The 24,172-nt window shown below is 39.5% G+C and overlaps 1 protein-coding gene across 50 annotated transcripts in view; it reads left to right on the forward strand.

Annotated features, from left to right (window-relative positions):
• The first annotated feature begins 755 nt into the window (after positions 1–755).
• Positions 756–24,172, forward strand: part of PTPN20 (protein tyrosine phosphatase non-receptor type 20) — a 102,656-nt gene continuing 79,239 nt past the window's right edge. For 25 of the 50 annotated variants that reach the window (XM_030940230.1, XM_010383747.2, XM_030940206.1 and 22 more), the window contains exon 1: positions 756–861. Coding sequence is in view for 6 of the 50 variants with exons in the window: in XM_010383730.1 (XP_010382032.1) it covers positions 1,180–1,186 (7 nt within the window). In the remaining 44 variants the exon portion in view is untranslated. Of the gene's footprint in view, positions 862–1,074; positions 1,187–24,172 lie in introns of those variants that run through there. The other 25 variants (XM_010383739.2, XM_030940209.1, XM_010383731.2 and 22 more) reach the window with 3 other exon arrangements.

Here is a 24,172-nt window from a genome sequence, read left to right on the forward strand (position 1 = left end):
GTACCTTGGCTGATGCAGAAAGAAAAAGTCTCTGTAGAGACTCACTGTCAGTGACTACGGAGCAAGAAGCTGGCCTCAGAGCCTGGACAGAGGGTGGCTGTTGCTGCTTAACTGCAGTTCAGCTCAAGCATATGGCTCTCTGTGGGACCAGCATTGAAGGCTGGGGGATAAGTGAGGCAGGTCTTGTCACACCTTCAGGGTAATTGGATTCACCAAAGTGGCTCTGGTCAGGACCAATGAATAGAGGTGTGTTCGTCAAGATAAAAATATCCTGGCTTCCTGTTTTCAGGTAACGTCTACGATTGAATTCCCTCTACACTGACCACCCTTGCTGAAGTTGTCTTAACTGACCTAGTAGCCAGCTGTCCTCATATTCTGGCACAGGCTCTGACTCCTTTTGCAATAGCCTATCTGCCCTGCTCTGATACTACAAAGGGAACCCCGCCCCAGCCCTCTGAGGACTCAGTAGGGTTTTAGAGGGCAGGTGTGGGTCAGGTGAGCATTCCTGGAGAACACAGTCCTCAGTGGTTCAGGATATAAGCATGGCTCAGACAGCTGTTGGCATTATCAGCCTGGCCTGGGAGAGGGGGATGCGCACAGGGTGGTGCCCAGGGCCCGCAGGGAATTTACAGCGGCGTCCCCCATGGGTTCTCTCAGTGCCTTGGAAGACCGGTAGAGGCAGGTTCTGTCTGTCCCTGCCTGGCAGGCAGAGGGCCCAAGCGCAGGGCGAGGCTCCAGTGCGCAGGCTCGCGGGCGCAGGTGGGATTGGACAGCGACGAAGGCCGGCGGGCTCGGAGTGGACCCAACTGGCAAGGCTGCTAGAGTTGCAGCGGGGCAGTTGGGGCGGCCCCTCAGGCCCAGGTGAGGAAAGGTGACTGGGGCCCAGGTGGGCAGGGGGCGTGCGGGAGGCCGCCGCGCCGGGCTGTGGGAGGGCGGGCGCGAAGATGCCGTTGATGTGCAGGCGACCCACGGTGTGGGTTGTGGCCCTGGCCCGGGAGGCTGCCTGGGTGGGTCTCGGCTGTGAGGTAGTGTCGCTGCAGCCCGAGGGCAGGACCCGATCCTGGCCATGTGATGCCAGTTGCACTGTGACGCGTGTTGGGGCGCCTATGCGTGGGACAGGAACCCTGTGGCTCTGTGGCAGGGGAAGGCCACCAACTCCCTGAGGAGCAGCAGTGTGGTATGATTAGTAAGAAGCCGTCATCAGGCGCTAAGACAGCCAAGAACTTCCCAGTGACTCAAGGGCCGGTGGAAGTAAAGAGACCTAGAAAGAAATAACATGAATTCATCAATCCATTCAGCAGCTATTTTGAACGCCTCCTGTGTGCCAGACGCTGTTCCAGAAGCTCTGAGTATCACTGAATGTGATAGGCAAGGCCCTCATATGCTAGCCTTGATTCAAGGAAAACTGTAGGATGGGGTAGGTTTCATTTTTGGAAGTTGTGGAATCAGTACTTACGTTTTGAATGTGTTAAGTTTGAGATGCCCAGTAGGTTTTTCCCAATAAAACCTACTAGACATAAGCATAAGCTGGGAAGAATTTTACAGAGGGCTCTGACCCCCTACCACCTACAGGTGCCATGAACATTTAGCACATTTGATTTTTCACATTACCTATTCACCTTGTCTCCATTTATGAGTCACCTGGTAGTTTTTTTTTTTTTTTTTTAGTGTGGTGAAATATACACACATAAATCACCTAGTAGATATTTGGGTTGAGATATCAAATATACTTTTTAGAAATTTAAATCTGAAGTCCTGGAGGATGTTGGGCTAGAGGTAATCTTTGAAATCGGCATCATATACTGTACATAGTATTTAAAATATATGGGACTGGTGAAGACATCTAGTTTAATAGTGTACACAAAGAAGAGGGGAAGCCAAAAAAGGGAGGGAGGTAGTGGTCAACCATGTTGAATGTTACTGTATAAGATGAATTTGGTAATTAGGAGGATTTTAATCATTTTGACAAGAACAACTTTAATGGAGAAGAGGGGCATTAAGGTTGGGTAGAGTTTTTTCAAGAGAGAAGAAAGCAGAATGTTTATATGGCAATGTGATTAAACTCATAGAAAGGAAAAACTGCTGCAGATGAAAGAGGGGAACATTGTAGAGGGTAGCTGTTGAATACCTGAGAGAGGAGGAGACCCTACGCAAGTGAGTAGTTGGTTTTGAAATGAGCAGCGACACTTACTCTGTTGTAACTAGAGGGGAAGCTGAGACAACAGGTGCAGATACGGTGGGTGGTGGGAAGAGAGTCTATTGGTACAGTCGTCCATCAGCTGAGAGGGAGGGCAGCAGGGGAGAAGAAAGGTGTGGGAACTTGGAGGAGAGACATGTGACAGAGTCCTAGAGAGGGTGAAAGTGAACTTACTAGAGAAATAAAGTTGGATTCCCAGGCAGTGCTGAGGGCCCATTTGAGATGTGTAGTCATGCATTTAAAGTGATACAAACCAGTGTAGTTGTATCGTGTTCAACTTCGGAAGGGTGTTGTGAGGATTAAATAAGGTAATGCATGAAAAACATTTAATAGAGTATCAGGCATCTGATGAATGTTAACACTTTTTATTTGAGCCCTCATTTTGTTTTTCTTTTCTGTTTATACATATGTGACTGAGGAGGGCTGGCAATTACTACCCGACAGACTGTTCTGGGGCATGTTCTTCAATCACAGAGAACTGCAGTTTGCAGCAACTCAGAAGTCTGATTCCTGTTGCGGTTACATGTACACAGTGTGATAATTGAGGGTGTTTGCTTTTTAGAGGCATTGTCCTGGACTGTTTGGGCTGAGGTTTGTCACAGCGACAGTCCTTAAGTTTTTGTGAAAATCTTTTATGACTGCATTTCAAATTAGATCTGATGCACTAGTAATCTATAGAATCTACAAATCTAAGATCAGCAGGAAAATTTTCAGTTTGATAGGTTTTCATTTCTCCCTGACCACTTGAGCTGCATTAAAATACAAATAACAATAATGGCTGACAGTAAGCTCTTGAAAGTGCCAAGCACTTTTCTAAGCACATCACATGCATAATCTTGTTTAATTGTCACCTCAACTCTACAAGGCAGGTACAATTATTTTACTGATTTTTCAGATGCAAAATTAGGCTCCAAGAGGTTAAGTAATTTGCCCAAGGTACCCATACCCTGACCTCCAGTTTCTACTGCAGACAGCAATTTTTTTTTTTTTAACTGCTTCACCATTACTCATCTGCATTGCAGTGGAGTACTTAACATGCTGGACTCCAAAGCCAGAATGCCTGGTTTCAGAAAACTGCCACTTAGTAGCTATGGGACTTCGGGTAAATCATCTAACTTCTGTGTGCCTTTGTTTCTTTTTTGACAAAATGGAAATAATAATAGTACCTGCCTGATAGGGCTATTATCATTGCAATTGAGAATCACATGAGTTAATATATTCAATATGCCTAATATAGTGCCTGGTTGTTTAAATGCTACTATTATCACCTGCTTGCTAGTACTACCATGGAGCAGTATATACTGATTGGTTTGATCAAAATAATACTCCAAGTGTCCTGCTATTGTGTCTAAGCAGAGTTTTAAAATTGCAGCCCACTATATTATTCCCACCTCAGGGATCACTCCTGTTTCCTCTGAGTTTATCTCTCTGAGGGAAACAAATAGATAACAGTTTGCTTCTAGGAGCAGAAAACAACTCAAATTTCATTCAGACTCATTTGACCAATAGAGTTCATTTCATTCATCCTGGCATTGCATACCACTTAGCAAAGGGGAATAAGGCTTGGGGAGTAATGTGATTCCATGTTGCTTTTCCCAGATCAGCAGCCCATTTAGAGGAATTTGGTTAGAAAGGCCAATGGACTGCATGGCCAGTACTGGGCACAGTATATGGTAGGTGATGTGGGTCAGTGGGCTGGACATAAAAGTGTTCTGAAAAGATCTGTAAAGTCTTTGGAGTTACTATGATGTGTTGTGTCAGTTACTGATTAAAAGTGACTGGCAGGCTTGGCGTTTGAGACTAGTGAAAGTTCTAAGTGATCTTTGCTGATATGCAACACGTAGAGTAAATGTATGATAAAAAGTAGTAATTCTCAGTGAGTTTGCATCAGAATCACCAGTGGGAGCTTTATGAAGATTTGCAGAATGACAGGCTCCACTTCCACAGATTCTGAATCAGTAAGTCTCAGCAGGGTTCTGGAATCAATCAACTTTTTTAAGAGCTCCCCAAGTGACTGTGATGTGCAGTTAGCATGGGATATCATTAGTGCAAATCAGTGCTTTTAAGCCCTGACTGTGTTTTACAATTACCTTTCAATCAGCTTTTTAAAAACATACTGATGTTCTGGAGCCACCCCAGGGATTCTGATTTAATTTAGCCTGGGTGAGGTCTGGACATTGGTGTGTTTCTTTAAAAAAATTTCTCAGGTGATTCTAATGTACAGCTAGGTTTGAGAATCACTGGCATAGTCAGCTAGATTTCCCGCCATAGTTTATTTACTCTTGAAAATTTAAACATAGCTTCAGGCAATATCTTACCACCAGGAAAGTGGAAAAATGAGCATTTCTGAATTTCCCCAATGTAAATGTTCAATATGATAGTCAGGTAACAACAAAAAATGTGAATTGCTGATAGAATTAGCATTTCTTGCACTAAGCTATGAAGATTTGATCAAGTTTCCCCTGGGGATGAGAATTTACATTTCCCAAGAGCTTTATATAGAATCTCAATATTTCAGCAACTCTGGGAGGTACATATAATTCCTGTTTTGTAGATGAGAATTTTGAGGCTAAGGGAGGTTAAGTAGCTTGCACACTCAGTTGTGTACATTTCCAAGGTCTAGGTTCCATTTTCTCAGTGATTCTCAACTTTTGAGTGCACACTGGGATCACCTGGGGAACTTTAAAATTACGAGTGCTCGGCTGGGCGCGGTGGCTCATGCCTGTAATCCCAGAACTTTGGGAGGCCACGGCAGGTGGATCATGAGGTCAGGAGATCGAGACCATCCTGGCTAACATGGTGAAACCCCATCTCTACTAAAAATACAAAAATTAGCTGGGCGTGGTGGCATGCACATGTAGTTCCAGCTACTTGGGAGGCTGAGGCAGAAACATCACTGGAAGCTGGGAGGTGGAGGTTGTAGTGAGCCAAGATCACGCCACTGCACCCCAGCCTGGCAACAGAGCGAGACTCCGTCTAAAAAGAAAAAGAAAAAAAAATTACCAGTGCTGGTGTTCCATTCTCAGAGATGCTAATTTTGTTGTCTGGTGTGGCCTGGAATTGGGATTTTGCAAAGCTCTCCAGCTAATTCTAATGTGCAGCAGAAATTGGGAATCATGCATTACACCATGCAGCTTCCTGGTGGTCTAAATTAATTTTCTCGTACACCCGTAGGTTGCCCTTCTGTAGACTGCTGTGACTGGGTTCCTTGCCTTCGTACATTCACTTATAGATATCTTAGTATCTTTTCTTTCCACTCCTTCCTCAACTTTTAGCAAATAGGTAAAGGTTGCCAGACATTGTTCTTGGTGCCAGAATGACACAGTGATGACAGGGCAGACCAAATTGCCAGACTCATAGTACTTATATTGGGGGGGGGGGTAGACAATAAACATGTGAGAAGATGCATATGGACTTACACAGGTAAGCAAACTTTAAGGTAATGAAAAGTGCTTTGGGGAAAAGTAAAGCAGGATGATAAATAGTGATCCCAGCAGCAATGCATGAGAATCCATTTGCTCCACATCTTCACCAGAACCACTTTGTATTGGATTGTGTTTGTGTGCTTGATTTTAGCATTTCTAGTAGGTATGTAGTAGTATTTTGTTATGGTTTTCCTTTGCATTTTTGTGTTGGCCAGTTCATGAAAATACATCTTTTCATGTATTTATTTGCCATCTATGTTTCTTCTTTGGTGAAGTATCTGTTCACATCTTTCGACTATTTAAAATTGGGTAGTCCTCTTTTTGAGTTATAGGAGTCTATATATTTAGGACATAAGTCCTTCCTCAGATGTGTGTTTTGCAAATATCTTCTCCTAGACTGGGGCTTGACTTTGCATTTTCTTAATGCTATCTTCTGAAGAGCAGAAGATTTTAATTATTTTGAAGTTGAGTTATCAATTATTTCTTTTGTGGTTTGTGCTTAGTGTCTTAAGAAATCTTTGTTTAATCCAGTGTCACAAAAGTTTTCCCCTAAGTTTTCATCTAGAAGTTTTATAGGTTTAGAGTTTGCATTTAGGTCTGTCATCTATTTTGAGTTGATTTTTGTACATAATGTGAGTATGGGGTGAAGTTTATAATTCTGTGTGTGGATGTCTTATTTTCCCAACACACTTGTTGAAAGCACTATCCTATCCCCATTATATTATCTTGACACCTTTCCCCTCCTAAATCAATTGTTACTATGTGTGAACTATTTCTAATCTCTCTGTTCTTTCCTGCTGAGGTATATGTCTATTCTTATACCAGCACCACATTGGATATTCCATTCATAATTTCTATTCATTATAGGGAGGTCCTAGTTAGTGAAATAAAGGAAGGAAAAGATATAAGCGTACTACACAGATTAAAAAGGAAGAAATAAAATTGTCTTTATTTGCAGACAACATGATTGTTTATGTAGGAACCTGAGGAATCTACAAAAAAGCTACTAGAAATAACATGACTTTGGCAAAGACACAGGATGTGAGGCCAATATACAAAAATCAATTGTATTTATCACTGGCAATGAACAATTGGAAATTAAAACTTAAAAACACAATTGACAATAGTGTCAAAAACATGAAAAACTGAGGGATAAATCTAATGAAGTTCTGTAATATTTGAATACTAAAAACTATAAAACATTGAAGAGGGAAAGAAAACCAAATAAATGGAGAAATAAATCTATTCTATTTGATAATATTTTGTTAAGGGTTTTTTTTTTTTGCATATATATTCATGAGAGATATTGGTCTTTAAAGATATTGGTCTGTAATATTCTTGATTTTGGTATCAAGGTTAATGGTGGTCTCATAAATTACTTGGGAGTGTTCCCTTTTCTATTTTCTGGACCATTTTGTGTAGGAGTGTTATTCTTCCTTAAAGGTTTGGTAGAGTTCAACAGGGAGGTGTCTGGGCCTAAAGTTTCCTTGTGTTAGTTTTATACCATCAACTCAAGTTTTAAAACTATATATGGCTATTCAGATTTTATGTGCTACTCAGTTCTTTTTGAGTGAACTTTAATACTTTGGGTCTTTCAAGGAATTAGTTCCTTTCATCTATGTTATCAACTTTGGCATATAGTTGCTTGTAATACTTTCTTATTATCCTTTTAATGGCATTAACGTTAGGATCTGTAGTGAAGTCCTCTTTTTCATTTCATTTCTGATTTTGGTTATTTGTGTATTTCATCTTCTCTGCCTCCCTTTTTCTCTCCCTCCTCTATCTCTTCCTCCTCTTTCCTTCCCACCGCTTCCTTTCTTTCAATGGTCAGTCTAGAGCTGCACTGTTCAATAGTTATCCCTAGTCACATGTGTCTATTTAAATGTAAATTAACTTCAATAAAATTACATTGAAAATTGAGTTCCTCAGTCACACTGGCCACATTTTAAGTGACCAGTAGTCACAAGTGGCTTCCATATTGGAGGGTGCTGCTAAATAGAATGTTTTCATCATTCTACAAAGTTCTACTGGACATTGAGGGTCTGGAGTTAGTAATTTTTCTTTAAATCTTTTCACGGACCTGTTTTGGATTTCATTAATTTTTCTCTGTTGTTTTTTTATTTTCCACTTCATTGATTTTTTGCTCTTTATTATTTCCCTCTTTTTGCTTGCCTTGGATTTAATTTCTTTTTTAATTTCTTAAAGTAGGACCTTAGATTACTCATTTGGGGCCTCTATTGTTTCCTAATATAAATATTTAACGCTATAAATTTCTCTATCAGCACTGTTTTAGCTGCATCCACGAATTTTGATGTTATATTTTTACCTTCATTCAATTCAGAATATTGTATAGTTTCACTTTTCACTTCTTTGAATTTGGAGTTATTTAGAAATATATTGTTTAATTTCCAAATATTTGAGAATTTTAAAGATGTATTTCTTTGATTTATATTTTAATTCCATTTTAAAAAACATATTTTGTATTTCAGTTTAATGTTTTATGGTTATTTATTTTTTTTTTTTTTGAGACGGAGTCTTGCTCTGTCCCCCGGGCTGGAGTGCAGTGGCCGGATCTCAGCTCACTGCAAGCTCCGCCTCCCGGGTTTACGCCATTCTCCTGCCTCAGCCTCCGGAGTAGCTGGGACTACAGGCGCCCGCCACCTCGCCGGGCTAGTTTTTTGTATTTTTAGTAGAGACGGGGTTTCACCGTGTTAGCCAGGATGGTCTCGATCTCCTGACCTCGTTAACCCCCCGTCTCGGCCTCCCAAAGTGCTGGGATTACAGGCTTGAGCCACCGCGCCCGGCCTATGGTTTGTTTTTAGGCCCAGAATATGGACTATCCTTGTGAAGGTTCCATGTCTACTTTAATACTTATTTTGTTGTTGGCTGGGATGCCCTATAAAAGTTAGGCCAAATTGCTTCATAGTGTTGTTCAGGTTTTCTGTCCTTATTATCTGTCTACTTGTCTCCAACATTGTTGTAGATTTTTCTGTTTTTTCATTTCAGTTTTCATTTTATCACTTTGGAAGCTATGTTGTTGGATACACACACATTTAGAATTCTTACGTATTATGTAATGCCCCTTTTTATTTCTGGAAATGTTTATCATTTTTTAAAGTCTATGTTGTCAATGTTAATATGGCCATTCTATCTTTCTTTTGATCGGTGTTTACATGGATTATCTTTTTTGCATTCTTTAAATTTATCATGTCTTTATAGGTAAGGTGGGTTTCTTGTAGACAGTATATAATTGGATCTCACTTTTCAAATCCTGTCAGACAATCCCTGACTTTTAATTTGGATAGCCAGACCATTTACATTTAATATAATTATTGATATGATTAGATTGTAATCTGTTATCTTGCCAGGTTTGCACTTGCCTTACCTGTGCTGTAATCTATTCTCTTCTTTTCCGATACTCTTTTGGTTTAAATGAGGCTTGCTTTACTTACTCAATTTTTTACTCCATTTTATCTCCACGCTGCCCTTTTCAGAGAAAAGCTTCTGCTTTTTCTCCTCCATGCTTCTTCTCCTTCTTTTTAGTCTTTTTCTTAGTGGTTACTCTAGGCTATATAAGTTTGTCACAGTCTACCTTCAAATAATATATCATTTCACATATAGTATAATATATATACCTTACAGCAGTATGCTTCCATTATTTCCCACCCACACTTTGTGTTATGATTGCCATACATTTTACATCTGCATATCTTATAAACTCCACCATGTAATTGTCATTATTTTTGCTTTAGACAATCATCTTTTTAAATTCTTGTTCTCTTCACTCTTAAAAATCTTATTTTATAGACTACTTTTAGAACAGTTTTAGATTTATAAAAAATTGAGCAGATAGTACAAAAAGTTACCCTATACCCCCTCAGCCCCATGGTTTTCCCTATTGTTAATATGTTGCTTTTGTTTGGTACATTTGTTATAGTTAATAAACCAATATCCATAGATTAGTATTAACTGAAGTCTCTAGTTTACATTAAGGTTCTCTAGTTATATTGTACATTTCTATGGGTTTTGACAAATGTATAATGTCATGTATCCACAATTATAGTATCATACAAAATAGTTTCATTGCCCTAAAGGTCTTCTGTGCTTCATCTATTCATTATTCCAGCTCAACCCCTGGACCCCTGGTAACCACTGATCTTTTTGCTGTCTCAAAAGATTTGCTTTTCCTACAGTGTCATATAGTTGGAATTATATAGTATGCAGCCTTTCAAATTGGCTTCTTTTCTTTAGAAACATTGATTTAAGCTTTCTCCATATCTTATTATAGCTTGATAGCTTATTGTTTATCATTATATAGATAGATGCTCCTTGAAAGGGCCATGTATGCAAAATAACCCCCAAATACAGAAGGAGCCAAGAAATCAAAGAATGAAGAAGGCATATCTAGTTTATTGGCAGAGGGTGATTTTTAGGGGGAACTTATGGAGACAAATGTGTTCTTGGGCAGAAATGTGTTCTTTTAAGAGAGGCAGATGTTCACACCATTACTACCTCGACTCAGGGTTTATATACCATAGGAAAAGAGTGTATATATGTTCCATAGACAAGTAAAGACAACCTTCCAGAACAGGTAAGATTTCTCTATGTATCATAGCCTATAATTTGTGTGATAACATCAAGGTTGACATGTTCTTACACTATGAATAGGAAATAAGGTAGGAAGCAGGAGGCGTTTCCAGGACTGGGGTTCATCAGAAGTCAGAGTAGTGGATTAGCATCCAAAATGGAGTAACTTCTGTCTCCACAATGGATAAATCACAGTTTGTTCAAATTAGGAAGTACATCTTGGTTGCTTCCAGTTTTGTGTGATTATGAATAAAGCAGCTATACACATTTGAATGCAAGTTTTGTGTGAATGTAAGTTTTCAGATTAATTAGGTGAATACCTAGGAGTACAGTTGCTGGATAGTATGGCAATACTATGTGTAGCTTTGAAGGAATTTGCTTAAAGTGTCTTTAAAGTGGCTGTACCATTTTGCATTCCCACTGACAATGAATGAGTGTTCCTGTTGCTCCATATATTCACCAGCATTTGCTGTTGTCAGTTTTTTGTTTTTTAGCCATTCTAATAGGTATATAGTATTGTCTCATTGTTGTTTTAGTTTGCAATTCCAATAAGGACATATGATGCTAAGCATATTTTCATATGCTTATTTGCCACCATTATAACTTCTTTTAGGAGGTGTCAATTTAGATATTTTGCCAACTTTATTTTATTTTGTTTCTTTTACTTTATTTTTTTAAATTTTACTTTAAGTTCTAGGGTATGTGTGCACAATGTGCAGGTTTGTTACATAGGTATACATGTGCCATGCTGGTTTACTGTGCCCATTAACTCGTCATTTACATAAGGCATATCTCCTAATGCTATCCCTCCCCTAGCCCCCCACTCCATGACAGGCCCTGGTGTGTGATGTTCGCCGCCCTATGTCCAAGTGTTCTCATTGTTCAGTTCCCACCTATGAGTGAGAACATGTGGTGTTTGGTTTTCTGTCGTTGTGATAGTTTGCTCAGAATGATGGTTTCCAGCTTCATTTGTGTCCCTGCAAAGGGCATGAACTCATCCATTTTTATGGCTGCATAGTATTCCACGGTGTATATGTACCACATTTTCTTAATCCAGTCTATCATTGATGGACATTTGGGTTGGTTCCAAGTCTTTGCTATTGTGAATAGTGTTGCAATAAACATACGTGTGCATGTGTCTTTATAGCAGCATGATTTATAATCCTTTGGGTATATACCCAGTAATGGGATTGCTGAGTCAAATGGCATTTCTAGTCCTAGATCCTTGAGGAATCACCACATTCTCTCCAGCACCTGTTGTTTCCTGACATTTTAATGATCGCTATTCTAATTGGTGTGAGATGGTATCTCATTGTGGTTTTGATTTGCATTTCTCTGATGACCAGTGATGAGAAGCATTTTTTCATGTGTCTGTTGGTGGCATAAATGTCTTCTTTTGAGAAGTGTCTGATCATAGCCTTCACCCACTTTTTATGGGGTTCTTTGTTTTTCTTGAAAACTTGTTTAAGTTCTTTGTAGATTCTGGATATTAGCCCTTTGTCAGATGAGTAGGTTGCAAAAATTTTCTCCCATTCTGTGGGTTGCCTGTTCACTCTGATGGTAGTTTCTTTTGCTGTGCAGAAGCTCTTTAGCTTAATTAGATCCCATTTGTCAATTTTGGCTTTCGTTGCCATTACTTTTGGTGTTTTAGACATGAAGTCTTTGTCCATGCCTATGTCCTGGATGGTATTGCCTAGGTTTTCTTCTAGGGTTTTTATGGTTTTGGATCTAATATTTAAGTCTTTAATCTATCTTGAATTAATTTTTGTATAAGGTATAAGGAAGGAATTCAGTTTCAGCTTTCTACACATGGCTAGCCAGTTTTCCCAGCACCATTTATTAAATACGGAATCCTTTCCCAATTTCTTGTTTTTGTCAGATTTGTCAAAGATCAGATGGTTGTAGATGTGTGGTGTTATTTCTGAGGCCTCTGTTCTGTTCCATTGGTCTATATTTCTTTTTTGGTTCCATATGAACTTTAAAGCAGTTTTTTTCCAATTCTGTGAAGAAAGTCATTGGTAGCTTAATGGGGATGGCATTGAATCTATAAATTACCTTGGGCAGTATGGCCATTTTCATGATATCGATTCTTCCTATCCATGAGCATGGAATATTCTTCCATTTGTTTGTGTCTGCTTTTGTTTTGTCGAGCAGTGGTTTGTAGTTCTCCTTGAAGAGGTCCTTCACATCTCTTATAAGTTGGATTCCTAGGTATGTTATTCTCTTTGTAGGAATTGCGAATGGGAGTTCACTCATGATTTGGTTATTTGTCTGTTATTGGTGTGTAGGAATGCTTGTGATTTTTGCACATTGATTTTGTATTCTGAGACTTTGCTGAAGTTGCTTATCAGCTTAAGGAGATTTGGGGCTGAGACGATGGGGTTTTCTAAATATACAATCATGTCATCTGCAAACAGGGACAATCTGACTTCTACTTTTCCTAACTGAATACCCTTTATTTCTTTCTCTTGCCTGATTGCCCTGACCAGAACTTCCAACACTATGTTGAATAGGAGTGGTGAGAGAGGGCATCCCTGTCTTGTGCCAGTTTTCGAAGAGAATGCTTCCAGTTTTTGCCTATTCAGTATGATATTGGCTGTGGGTTTGTCATAAATAGCTCTTATTATTTGGAGATACGTTCCATCAGTACTTAGTTTATTGAGAGTTTTTAGCATGAAGGGCTGTTGAATTTTGTTGAAGGGCTTTTCTGCATCTATTGAGATAATCATGTGGTTTTTGTCTTTGGTTCTGTTTATATGCTGGATTATGTTTCTTGATTTGCATTTGTTGAACTAGGCTTGCATTCTAGGGATGAAGCTGACTTGATCGTGGTGGATAAGATTTTTGATGTGCTGCTGGATTCAGTTTGCCAGTACTAAGAATTTTCGCATGGATGTTCATCAGGGATATTGGTCTAAAATTCTCTTTTTCTTGTTGTGTCTCTGCCAGGCTTTGGTATCAGGATGATGCTGGCCTCATAAAATGAGTTAGGGAGGATTCCCTCTTTTTTTATTGATTGGAATAGTTTCGGAAGGAATGGTACCAGCTCTTCTTTTTACCTCTGGTAAAATTTGGCTGTGAATCCATCTGGTCCTGGACTTTTTTTGGTTGGCAGGCTATTAATTACTGCCTCAATTTCAGAGCCTATTATTGGTCTATTCAAAGATTCAACTTCTCCTGATTTAGTCTTGGGAGGGTGTATGTGTCCAGGAATTTATCCATTTCTTCTAGATTTTGTCGTTTATTTGCATTGAGGTATTTATAGTATTCTCTGAGGGTAGTTTGTATTTCTGTGGGATCAGGGGTGACAGCTCCTTTATCATTTTTTATTGCATCTATTTGGTTCTTATCTCTTTTCTTCTTTATTAATCTTGCTGGTGGTCCATCAGTTTTGTTGATCTTTTCAAAAAATCAGCTCCTGGATTCATTGATTTTTTGAAGGGCTTTTGTGTGTGTGTGTGTGTATGTGTGTGTGTGTCTCTATCTCCTTCAGTTCTGCTCTGATATTAGTTATTTCCTGCCTTCTGCTAGCTTTTGAATGTGTTTGCTCTTGCTTCTGTAGTTATTTTAATTGTGATGTTAGGTTGTTGATTTTAGATCTTTCCTGCTTTCCCTTAAATGGACATTTACTACTGTAAATTTCCCTCTACACACTGCTTTAAGTGTATCCCAGAGATTCTGGTACGTTGTGTCTTTGTTCTCATTGGTTTCAAAGAGCATCTTTAGGTTGCTTTCATTTTGTTATTTACTCAGTAGTCATTCAGGAGCAGGTTGTTCAGTTTCCATGTAACTGTGCAGGTTTGAGTTCTAATTTGATTGCACTGTGGTCTGAGAGACAATTTGTTGTGATTTCTGTTCTTTTCCATTTGTTGAGGAGTGCTTTACTTCCAACTATGTGGTCAATTTTGGAATAAGTGTGATGTGGTGCTGAGAAAAATGTATACTCTGTTGATTTGTGGTGGAGAGTTCTGTAGATTTCTATTAGGTCCGCTTGGTGCAGAGCTGAGTTCAAGTCCTGGATATCCTTGTTAACTTTCTGTATTGTTGATCTGTCTAATATTGACAGTGGGGTGTTAAAGTCTCCCATTATTATTTTGTGGGAATCTATGTCTCTTTGTAGGTCTCTAAGGACTTGCTTTTTGAATCTGGGTGCTCCTGTATTGGGTGCATGTATATTTAGGATAGTTAGCTCTTCTTGTTGAATTGATCCCTTTACCATTATGTAATGGCCTTCTTTGTCTCTTTTGATCTTTGTTGGTTTAAAGTCTGTTTTATCAGAGACTTAAGATTGCAATCCCTGCTTTTTTTTTTTTTTTTTTTTGCTTTCCATTTGCTTGGTAGATCTTCCTCCATCCCTTTATTTTGAGCCTATGTTTGTCTCTGCATGTGAGATGGGTCTCCTGAATACAGCACACTGATGGGTCTTGACTCTTTACCCAATTTGTGAGTCTGTGTCTTTTTTTTTTTTTTTTTTTTTTGAGACGGAGTCTTGCTCTGTCGCCTGGGCTGGAGTGCAGTGGCCGGACCTCAGCTCACTGCAAGCTCCGCCTCCTGGGTTTACGCCATTCTCCTGCCTCAGTCTCCGAAGTAGCTGGGACTACAGGCGCCCGCCACCTCGCCCGGCTAGTTTTTTGTATTTTTAGTAGAGACGGGGTTTCACCATGTTAGCCAGGATGGTCTCGATCTCGTGACCTCGCGATCCACCCGTCTCGGCCTCCCAAAGTGCTGGGATTACAGGCTTCAGCCACCGCGCCCGGCCGAGTCTGTGTCTTTTAATTGAGGCATTTAGCCCATTTACATTTAAGGCTAATATTGTCATGTGTGAATTTGATCCTGTCATTATGATGTTTGCTGTTTATTTTGCCCATTAGTTGATGCAGTTTCTTCATAGTCTTTACATGGTCTTTACAATTTGACATGTTTTTGCAGTGGCTGGTACTGGTTGTTCCTTTCCACGTTTAGTGCTTCCTTCAGGAACTCTTGTAAAGCAGGCATGGTGGTGACAAAATCTCTCAGCATTTGCTTGTCTGCAAAGGATTTTATTTCTCCTTCACTTATGAAGCTTAGTTTGGCTGGATATGAAATTCTGGGTTGAAAATTCTTTTCTTTGAAAATGTTGAATATTGGCCCCCACTCTCTTCTGGCTTGTAGGGTTTCTGCTGAGAGAGCCGCTGTTAGTCTGATGGGCTTCCCTTTGTAGGTAACCCGACCTTTCTCTCTGTCTGCCCTTAACATTTTTTCCTTCATTTCAACCTTGGTGAATCTGACAATTATGCGTCTTGGGGTATGTATCTTTGTGGTGTTCTCTGTATTTCCTGAATTTGAATGTTGGCCTGCCTTGCTAGGTTGCAGAAGTTCTCCTGGATAATATCCTGAAGAGTGTTTTCCAGCTTGGTTTCCTTCTCCTCGTCACTTTCAGGTACACTTATCAAACGTAGATTTGGTCTTTTCACATAGTCCCATATTTCTTGGAGGCTTTGTTCGTTTCTTTTTATTCTTTTTTCTCTAAACTTCTCTCCTCACTTTATTTCACTAATTTAATCTTCAATCACTGGTACCCTTTCTTCCACTTGATCAAATTGGCTATTGAAACTTGTACATGCATCACAAAGTTCTCGTGCCATCCATTCAGCTCCATCCATTCATTTAAGGTCTTTTCTACACTGTTTATTCTAGTTAGAAATTCGTTTAATCTTTTTTTCAAGGTTTTTAGTGTCCTTGCAATGGGTTCAAATGTGCTCCTTTAGCTTGGAGAAGTTTGTTATTACAAACCTTCTGAAGCATACTTCTGTCACCTCCTCAAAATCATTCTCCGTCCAGCTTCGTTCTGTTGCTGGCGAGGAGCTGCGATCCTTTGGAGGAGAAGAGGCACTCTGGTTTTTAGAATTTTCAGCTTTTCTGCTCTGGTTTCTCCCCATCTTTGTGGTTTTATCTACCTTTGGTCTTGGATGTTGATGACCTACAGATGGGGTTTTGGTGTGGATGTCCTTTTTGATGATATTGATGCTATTCCTTTCATTTGTAAGTTTTCCTTCTAACAGGTCCCTCAGCTGCAGGTCTGTTGGAGTTTTCTGGAGGTCTGCTCCACACCCTGTTTGCCTGAGTATCACCAGTGGAGGCTGCAGGACAGCAAATATTGCAGAACAGTAAATAGTGCTGCTTGATCCTTCCTCTGAAAACTTCATCCCAGAGGGGCACCACCTGTATGAGGTGTCAGTTGGCCCCTACTGGGAGGTGTCTCCCAGTTAGGCTACACGGGGGTCAGGGACCCACTTGAGGAGGCTGTCTGTCAATTCTCAGAGCTCAAACACTGTGCTGGGAGAACCACTGCTCTCTTCAGAGCTGTCAGGGACATTTAAGTCTGCAGAAGTTTCTACTGCCTTTTGTTCAGCTATGCCCTGCCCCCAGAGGTGGAATCTATAGAGGCAGCTGGCCTTGCTGAGCAGCAGTGGGCTCTGCCCAGTTTGAGCTTCCTGCTGCTTTGTTTGCCTACTCAAGCCTCAGCAATGGTGGACGCCCCTCGCCCTGCCAGACTGCTGCCTTGCAGGTTGATCTCAGACTGCTGCGCTAGCCGTGAGCAAGGCTCCGTGGGTGTGGGACCCACCGAGCCAGGTGCGGGATATAGTCTCCTGGTCTGCTGTTTGCTAAGATTGTTGGAAAAACACAGTATTAGAGTGGGAGTGTCCCATTTTTGCAGGTACAGTCTGTCATGGCTTCCCTTGGCTAGGAAAGGGAAATCCCCCGACCCCTTGCACTTCCTGGGTGAGGCGACACCTCACCCTGCTTTGGCTTGCCCTCTGTGGGCTGCACCCACTGCCCAACCAGTCCCAGTGAGATGAACCAGGTACCTCAGTTGGAAATGCAGAAATCACCCATCTTCTGCGTCGACCACACTGGGAGCTGCAGACTGGAGCTGTTCCTATTCAGCCATCTTAGAAGGCATTTCTCATTTCCTTTAAGAAAAAAAAGGATTTCAATAGTTTTGGGGGAACAGATGGTTTTTTTGTTATATAGATAAGTTCTTTAGTTATAATTTCTGAAATTTTGGTGCGCCCATCACCTGAGCAGTGTGTACTGGACCCAATGTGTATTCTTTTTATCACTTACCCCACTTCCCAACTTCCTCCTAAATCCCCAAAGTCCATTATATCATTCTTATGTCTTTGCATCCTCATAGCTTGAGCTCCCATGTATAAGCAAGAATATATGATATTTGGTTTTCCATTCCTGAATTATTTCACTTATAATAATATTCTCCAACTCCACCAGGTTGCTGTGCATGCCATTATTTTGTTCCGTTTTATGGTGAGTGGTATTCCATGGTGTACGTATGTGTATGTGTGTGTGTGTGTGTGTGTGTATATATATATATATCACATTTTCTTTTGATGGGTATTTAGCTTGTTCTTTATTTTTGCAATTACAAATTGTGTTGCTGTAAACATGCCTGTGCAAGTGTCTTTTTCATATAATGACTTCTTTTCTTCTGGGTAGATACCCAGTAGTGGGATTGCTGGATAAAATGGTAATTCTACTTTTAGTTCTTTAGGGTATCTCTGTACTGTTTTCCATAGTGATTGTACTGGTTGACATTTCTACCAGCAGTATAAAAGAGTTCCCTTTTCACCACATCCATGCCAACATCTATTAATTTTTATTTTTAAATTACTGCCATTCTTTCAGGAGTAAGGTGGTGTCTCTTGTAGTTTTGATTTGCATTTCCCTGATAATTAATTATATTGAGCATTTTTTCATATGTTTATTGGCTGTTTGTACAACTTCTTTTGAGAATTGTGTATTCATGGCCTTTGCCCACTTTTTGATTTTTTTTTTCCTTTCTGATTTGAGTTCCTATTAGATTCTGGAAATTCGTCCTTTGTTGGATACATAGTTTATGAATATTTTCTCCCATTCTGTGGGTTGACTGTTTACTCTGCTGATTATTTCTTTTGCTGTGCAGAAGCTTTTAAGTTCATCAGGTCCTATCTACTTATTTTTGTTTTTATTGCATTTGTTTTTGGGTTCTTGGTCATGAAGTCTTTGCCTAAGCTGATATCTAGTAGAGTTTTACCAATGTTATCTTCTAGAATTTTTATGGTTTCAGGTCTTAGATTTAAGTCTTTGATCCATCTTGAGTGGATTTTTGTATAAGGTGAGAGATGAGGATCCAGTTTCATTTTTCTGCGTGTGGCTTGCCAGTTATCCCAGCACCATAAAGTTTGAAAAGGATACTTTCCCCACTGATAAATCACAGAATTTGTTGAACAGGGTGTCCTTTCCCCATTTTATGTTTTTGTTTGCTTTGTCAAAGATCAGTTGGCTGTATTTGGCTTTATTTCTAAGTTCTCTATTCTGTGCCATTGGTCTACATGCCTATTTTTATACCAGTACCATGTGGTAACTATAGCCTTGTAGCATAGTTTGAAATGGAGTAATGTGATGCCTCCAGATTTGTTCTTTTTGCTTAGTCTTGCTTTAGCTATGTGGGGTCGTTTTTGGTTTCATATGAATTTTAGGTTTTTTTCTCATTCTGTGAAGAATGATGATGGTACTTTGATGGGAATTGCATAGAATCTGTAGATTGCTTTGGGCAGTTTAATGATTTTTCACAATATGGATTTTACCCATCCATGAACATGGTATGTATTTCCATTTGTTTGTGTCATCAGTGATTCCTTTCACCAGTATTTTGTAGTTTTCCTCATACAGATCTTTCACCTCCTTGGTTAGGTGTATTACTAAGCATTTTATTTTTATTTTTTGTAGCTGTTATAAAAGGGATTGGGTTCTTGATTTGCTTCTCAGCTTGGTTGTTGTTGAGGTATAGCAGTGCTACTGATTTGTGTACATTGATTTTGTGTCCTGAAACTTGCAGAATTCATTTATCAGATCTAGGAGCTTTTTGGATGAGTTTTTAGTTTTTTCTACGTATACAATCACATCATTGGTGAACAGTGACAGTTTGACTTCCTCTTTACCAATTTGGATGCCCTTTATTTCTCTTGTCTGATTACTCTGGCTAGGACTTCCAGTACTATGTTGAATAGAAGTGGTGAAAGTGGACATCCTTGTCTTGTTCCAGTTCTCAGGGGGAATGCTTTCAACTTTTCCCTGTTCAGTATAATGTTGGCTGTGGGTTTGTCGTAGATGGTTCTTACTACCTTGAGGTATGTTCCTTCTATGCCAGTTTTGCTGAGGCTTTTAATTATAACGGGATGCTGGATTTTGTCAAATGCTTTTTCTGCATCTGTTGAGATGATCATATGATTTTTAATTCTGTTTATGTGATATATCACATTTATCTTACGTATGTTAAACTATCCCTCCATCCCTGGTATGAAACCCACTTGATCATGGTATATCATCTTTTTGATATGCTGTTGGATTCACGTAGCTAGTATTTTGTTGAGGATTTTTGCCTCTATGTTCATCAGGGGTATTGGCTTGTAATTTTCTATTTTTTTTTTTTTGGTTGTGTCCTTTCCTGGTTTTGGTATTAGGGTGATACTGGCTTCATAGAATTATTTAGGGAGGATTATCTCTTTCTCTATTTTTTGGAATACTTTCAATAAGGTTGGTACCAATTCTTCTTTGAATGTCTGATAAAATACAGCCATAAATCCTTCTGGTCCTGGGCTTTTTGTTGTTGTTGTTAGCAATTTTTTTTTTTTTAATTGACTGAGTGTTGCTACTTTTTATTGGTCTGTTCGGAGTTTCTATTTCTTCATTTAATCTTGGAGGGCTATATAATTCCAGGAATTTATTTATCTCCTCTAGATTTTCTAGTTTGTGTACATAAAGGTGTTCATAGTAGCCTGGAATGAGCTTTTGTGTTTCCATAGTATCTGTTGTAATATCCTGTTTCATTTACAGTTGAATCTATTTGGATCTTCTCTCTCCTTGGTTAATCTAGCTAACCGCCTATCAATTTTGTCGATCTTTTCAAAGAACCAGCTGTTTGTTTCATTTACCTTTTGTATTTTTTGTTTCAATTTTATTTAGTTCTGCTCTGATCTTTCTTATTTCTTTTTTTCTGCTGGGTTTGGGTTTAGTTTGTTTTTGTTTCTCTAGTTCCTTGAGGTGTGACCTTAGAATGTCTGTTTGTGCTCTTTCAGACTTTTTGATGTAGGTATTTAATGCATTGAACTTTCTTCTTAGCACCACTTTTGCTGTATCCTAGAGGTTTTGATGTTGTTTCACTATTATTGTTCAACTCAAAAAATTTTTAAATTCCATCTTGATTTCATTGTTGATCCAAAGATCATTCAAGAACAGATTAATTAATTTCCATGTATTTGTATAATTTCAAGAGTTCCTTTTGGAGTTAATTTCCAGTTTTGTTCCACTGGGGTCTAAGAGAATACTTGATATAATTTTCATTTTCTTAAATTTATTGAGACTTTTTGATGTACTATTATATGATCTATCTTGCAGGATGTTCCATGCACTGAAGTAAAGAATGTATGTTCTGCATTCATTGGGTAGAATGTTCTGTAAATATCTTCTAAGTCCATTTGTTCAAGAGTGTAGCTTAAGCCCATTGTTTCTTTGTTGACTGTCTTAGTGACCTGTCTAGTGCTGTCAGTGGAGTATCGAAATCCCTCAATATTATTGTGTTGCCATCTGTCTCATTTCTTTGGTCTCATAGCAATTGTTTTATAAATTTGGGAGCTCCAGTGTTAGGCATATGTGTTTTTAGGATTGTGATATTTCCCTGTGGGTCTAATCCTTTTATCATTGTATAATATCATTGTCTTTTTTTACTGTTGCTGTTTTACAGTCTGTTTTGTCTGATATAAGAAAAATTATTTCTGCTTGCTTTTGGCTTCCATTTGCATGGAATATCTTTTTCCACCCCATTACCTTAAGTTTATGTGAGTCCTTATGTGTTAGGCAAGTCTCTTAAAGAGAGCAGATACTTGGTTGGTGGATTTTTATCCGTTCTGCCATTCTGTATCTTTTGAGTGGAGCATTTAGGCCAGCCACTTACAGTCAATGCTAGTATTGAGATGTGATTTTATTCATCATGCTAGTTGTTGCCTTAATAACCTTTTTTTTCATGGTGTTATTGTCTTATTGGCCCTATGAGATTTATGCTCTAAGGAAGTTCTTTTTTGGTGTATTTTGAGGTTTTGTTTAAAGGTTTAAAACTCCTTTAAGCATTTCTTATAGTGCTGACTTATTAGTGGCAAATTCTCTCAGCATTTGTTTATCTGAAAAATATTTTATCTCTCCCTCATTTATGAAGCTTAGTTTTGCTGGATGCAAAGTTCTTGGCTGACAATTATTTTGTTTCAGGAAGCTAAGGATAGGACCCCAATCCCTCTGGCTTGTAAGGTTTCTGCTAAGTCTCCTGTTAATCTGATACATTTTTCTTTATAGGTGGTCTCACAGCTCAAGATTCTTTTCTTTGCCTTGACTTTACATAACCTGATGACTGTACCTAGGTGATGATCTTTTTCCAATGCATATCCCAAGTGTTTTTTGAGCTTCTTGTATTTGGATGTCTGGATTTCTAACAAAGCCGGGGAAGTTTTCCTCAACTATTCCTTCAAATAAGTTTTCCAAACTTTTAGATTTCTCTTCTTCCTCAGGAACATCCATTATTCTTAGTTTGGCCATTTAACATTATCCCACATTTCTTAGAGACTTTGTTCATTTTTTTAAAGTTCTTTTTTCTTTGTTTTTGTCTGATTGTGTTAAATCAAAAGTTTTGTCTTAGAGCTCTGAAGTTTTTCCTTCTACTTATTCTAGTCTGTTGCTGAAACTTTCCACTGCATTTTGTATTTCTTTAAGTGTGTCTTTCATTTCCAGAAGTTGTGATTTTTTTTTATATCTATTTCTCTGGAGAATTTTTCATTTATATGCTGTATTTTTAAAAATTTCTTTTTTTTTTAACTTTTTTTCTGGTATCTCCTTGAGTAGCTTAATAATCAACCTTCTGAATTCTTTATGTGGCACTTCAGAGATTTGTTCTTGGCTGGGGAGCTGGTGTGATCTTTTGGGGCTGTTAGAGAACCATGTTCTGTCTTATTACCAGAATTACTTTTCTGGTTCTTTCTCATTTGGGTAGACTATTTCAGTAGAGAGATCTGAAACTCAAGGCCTGATGTTCAGATTCTCTTGTCCCATGGGGCGATCATTTGATGTGGTGTTCTCCCCATTCCCTTAAGGATGGTACTTCCTAAGGGCTGGACTGCAGTGATGGTTATTGCTCTTCTGGGTCTAGCCACCCAGCGGGGCTACCAGGCTCTGGGCTGGTACTGGGGGATGTCTGCAAAAAGTCCTATGATGTGATCCGTCTTCAGGTCCCCCAGCCATGGATACCAGCACCTGTTCTGGTAGAGGTGGCAGGGAAGTGAAGTAGACTCTGAGAGTCCTTGGTTGTAGATAATGTTTACCATTCTGGCTTTCTTGAATGCTGGTTATGCTACAGTGAAGTTGTCAAGTGGATACACTTAGGACCTCTGATTAGCCAGGATGTTTCAGGCAGTGGAATTAGGTGTTGACTTCCCCTTCCTGGGATCAGGATTATTCTGTTATGTGTTGCTGTAATGGCCTGAGTTGGTTGGCCTCTAGCCAGGAGGTGGAAGTTTCAGAAGAGCACCAGTTATGATACTAGGACGGGGCTCTAAGTCTGCCCTAAGACGGCCAGGGTAAGTATTTTTGTTTCTCAGGTGCCGGGGGCAGGGTTCAGGGATAAAGTTCCCCAGAGTTTCTGTGTTTTGTGTTCAGCTACCAGGGCAGGTAGGGAAATGCCATCAGGTGGCAGCAGATTAGGCAGGTCTGGTTTCAGACTCTCCTTGGGCGGGGTTTGCTGAGGCCACTGTGGGGTCTGGGAGTTGGTTCTTTGGCCAATGGGATTATGTTCCATAGGGAATCATGGCCACTCTGCTGTATTATATAGTTTGCCAGGGAAGTCAGGGATAGCCAGTAGCAAGAGGCCTGACTCATTTCCTATGCAGTTGGCAAGCCCACATATTCTGCACTGCCCCACTCAGACCTTGCCCCTGCTTCGTTGGTGGCAGTTCTTGTACTCCTGCACTTGCTTGTATCTGCAGCAACTCCTGCTCCTTCCTTGGACTCTACTCCAGAAAATATGTGCCCAGTTGAAACCACTACCAATTTCATCTGGGAGCTTTCTTTACCCCACAACACTTCCACAATTCTGCTGGTTGCCTTCCTCAAGGGCCCCAGTGAGATATAGTCAGGAATGGCTTCCCTGTGGTCGAGCTGGAGGCTAGAAGTTCATAGAAGGCACTTCCTGCTGCTACTTCTACTTTTATATTTTGTGTGACTTTCTAAATCCCTTTCATCTCTAGGTAAGGTTAAATTATTATCCTGTGGTCTGGATTTTCAGATTCCCTGTAGGGATGTGTGTTTGGAGGTCAGTTTTCTCCCTCTTACACTCTGGGAACTCACAGTTTTTCTCCTGTTTCATGGAATTTGCAGTGACATGCCTATTTTGCCATTTTTAAAATGAGGTTCTTTCTTTTCTCATTGTTGAGCTTTAAGAGTTATTTGTGTATTTTTTATTAGAACTTTTCTATCAGATATGTGTGTTTCAAACATTTTCTCCTGGTCTGTAGCTTGTCTTTGTATTCTCTTAACAGTGTATCTTGCAGAAAAGTAGTTTTTAATTTTAATAAAGTCCAACTTATCAATGTTGTTTCCTGGATTATCCTTTTGGTGTTGTATTTAAAATCTCATTGCCAAAACCAAGGTCACCTAGATTTTCTCTTTTATTATTGTTGTGTGGTTGCATTTTATACCCCAAGAGAATATTTTGAAGTCCTAACCCCAGGTACCTGTGAGTCCGACCTTGTTTAGAAATAGGGTCTTTGCAGATGTTAAACAAGTTAAGCTGAGGTCCTAATGCAATGACTGGTGTCCCTGTAAAACAAGGGAAATTTGGACACAGACAGAGGGAGAAATTCATGTATCAGCAGAGGCTGAAATTGGA

Source organism: Rhinopithecus roxellana, chromosome 11 (genome assembly GCF_007565055.1).
Source record: "Rhinopithecus roxellana isolate Shanxi Qingling chromosome 11, ASM756505v1, whole genome shotgun sequence".
NCBI lineage: Eukaryota > Metazoa > Chordata > Mammalia > Primates > Cercopithecidae > Rhinopithecus > Rhinopithecus roxellana.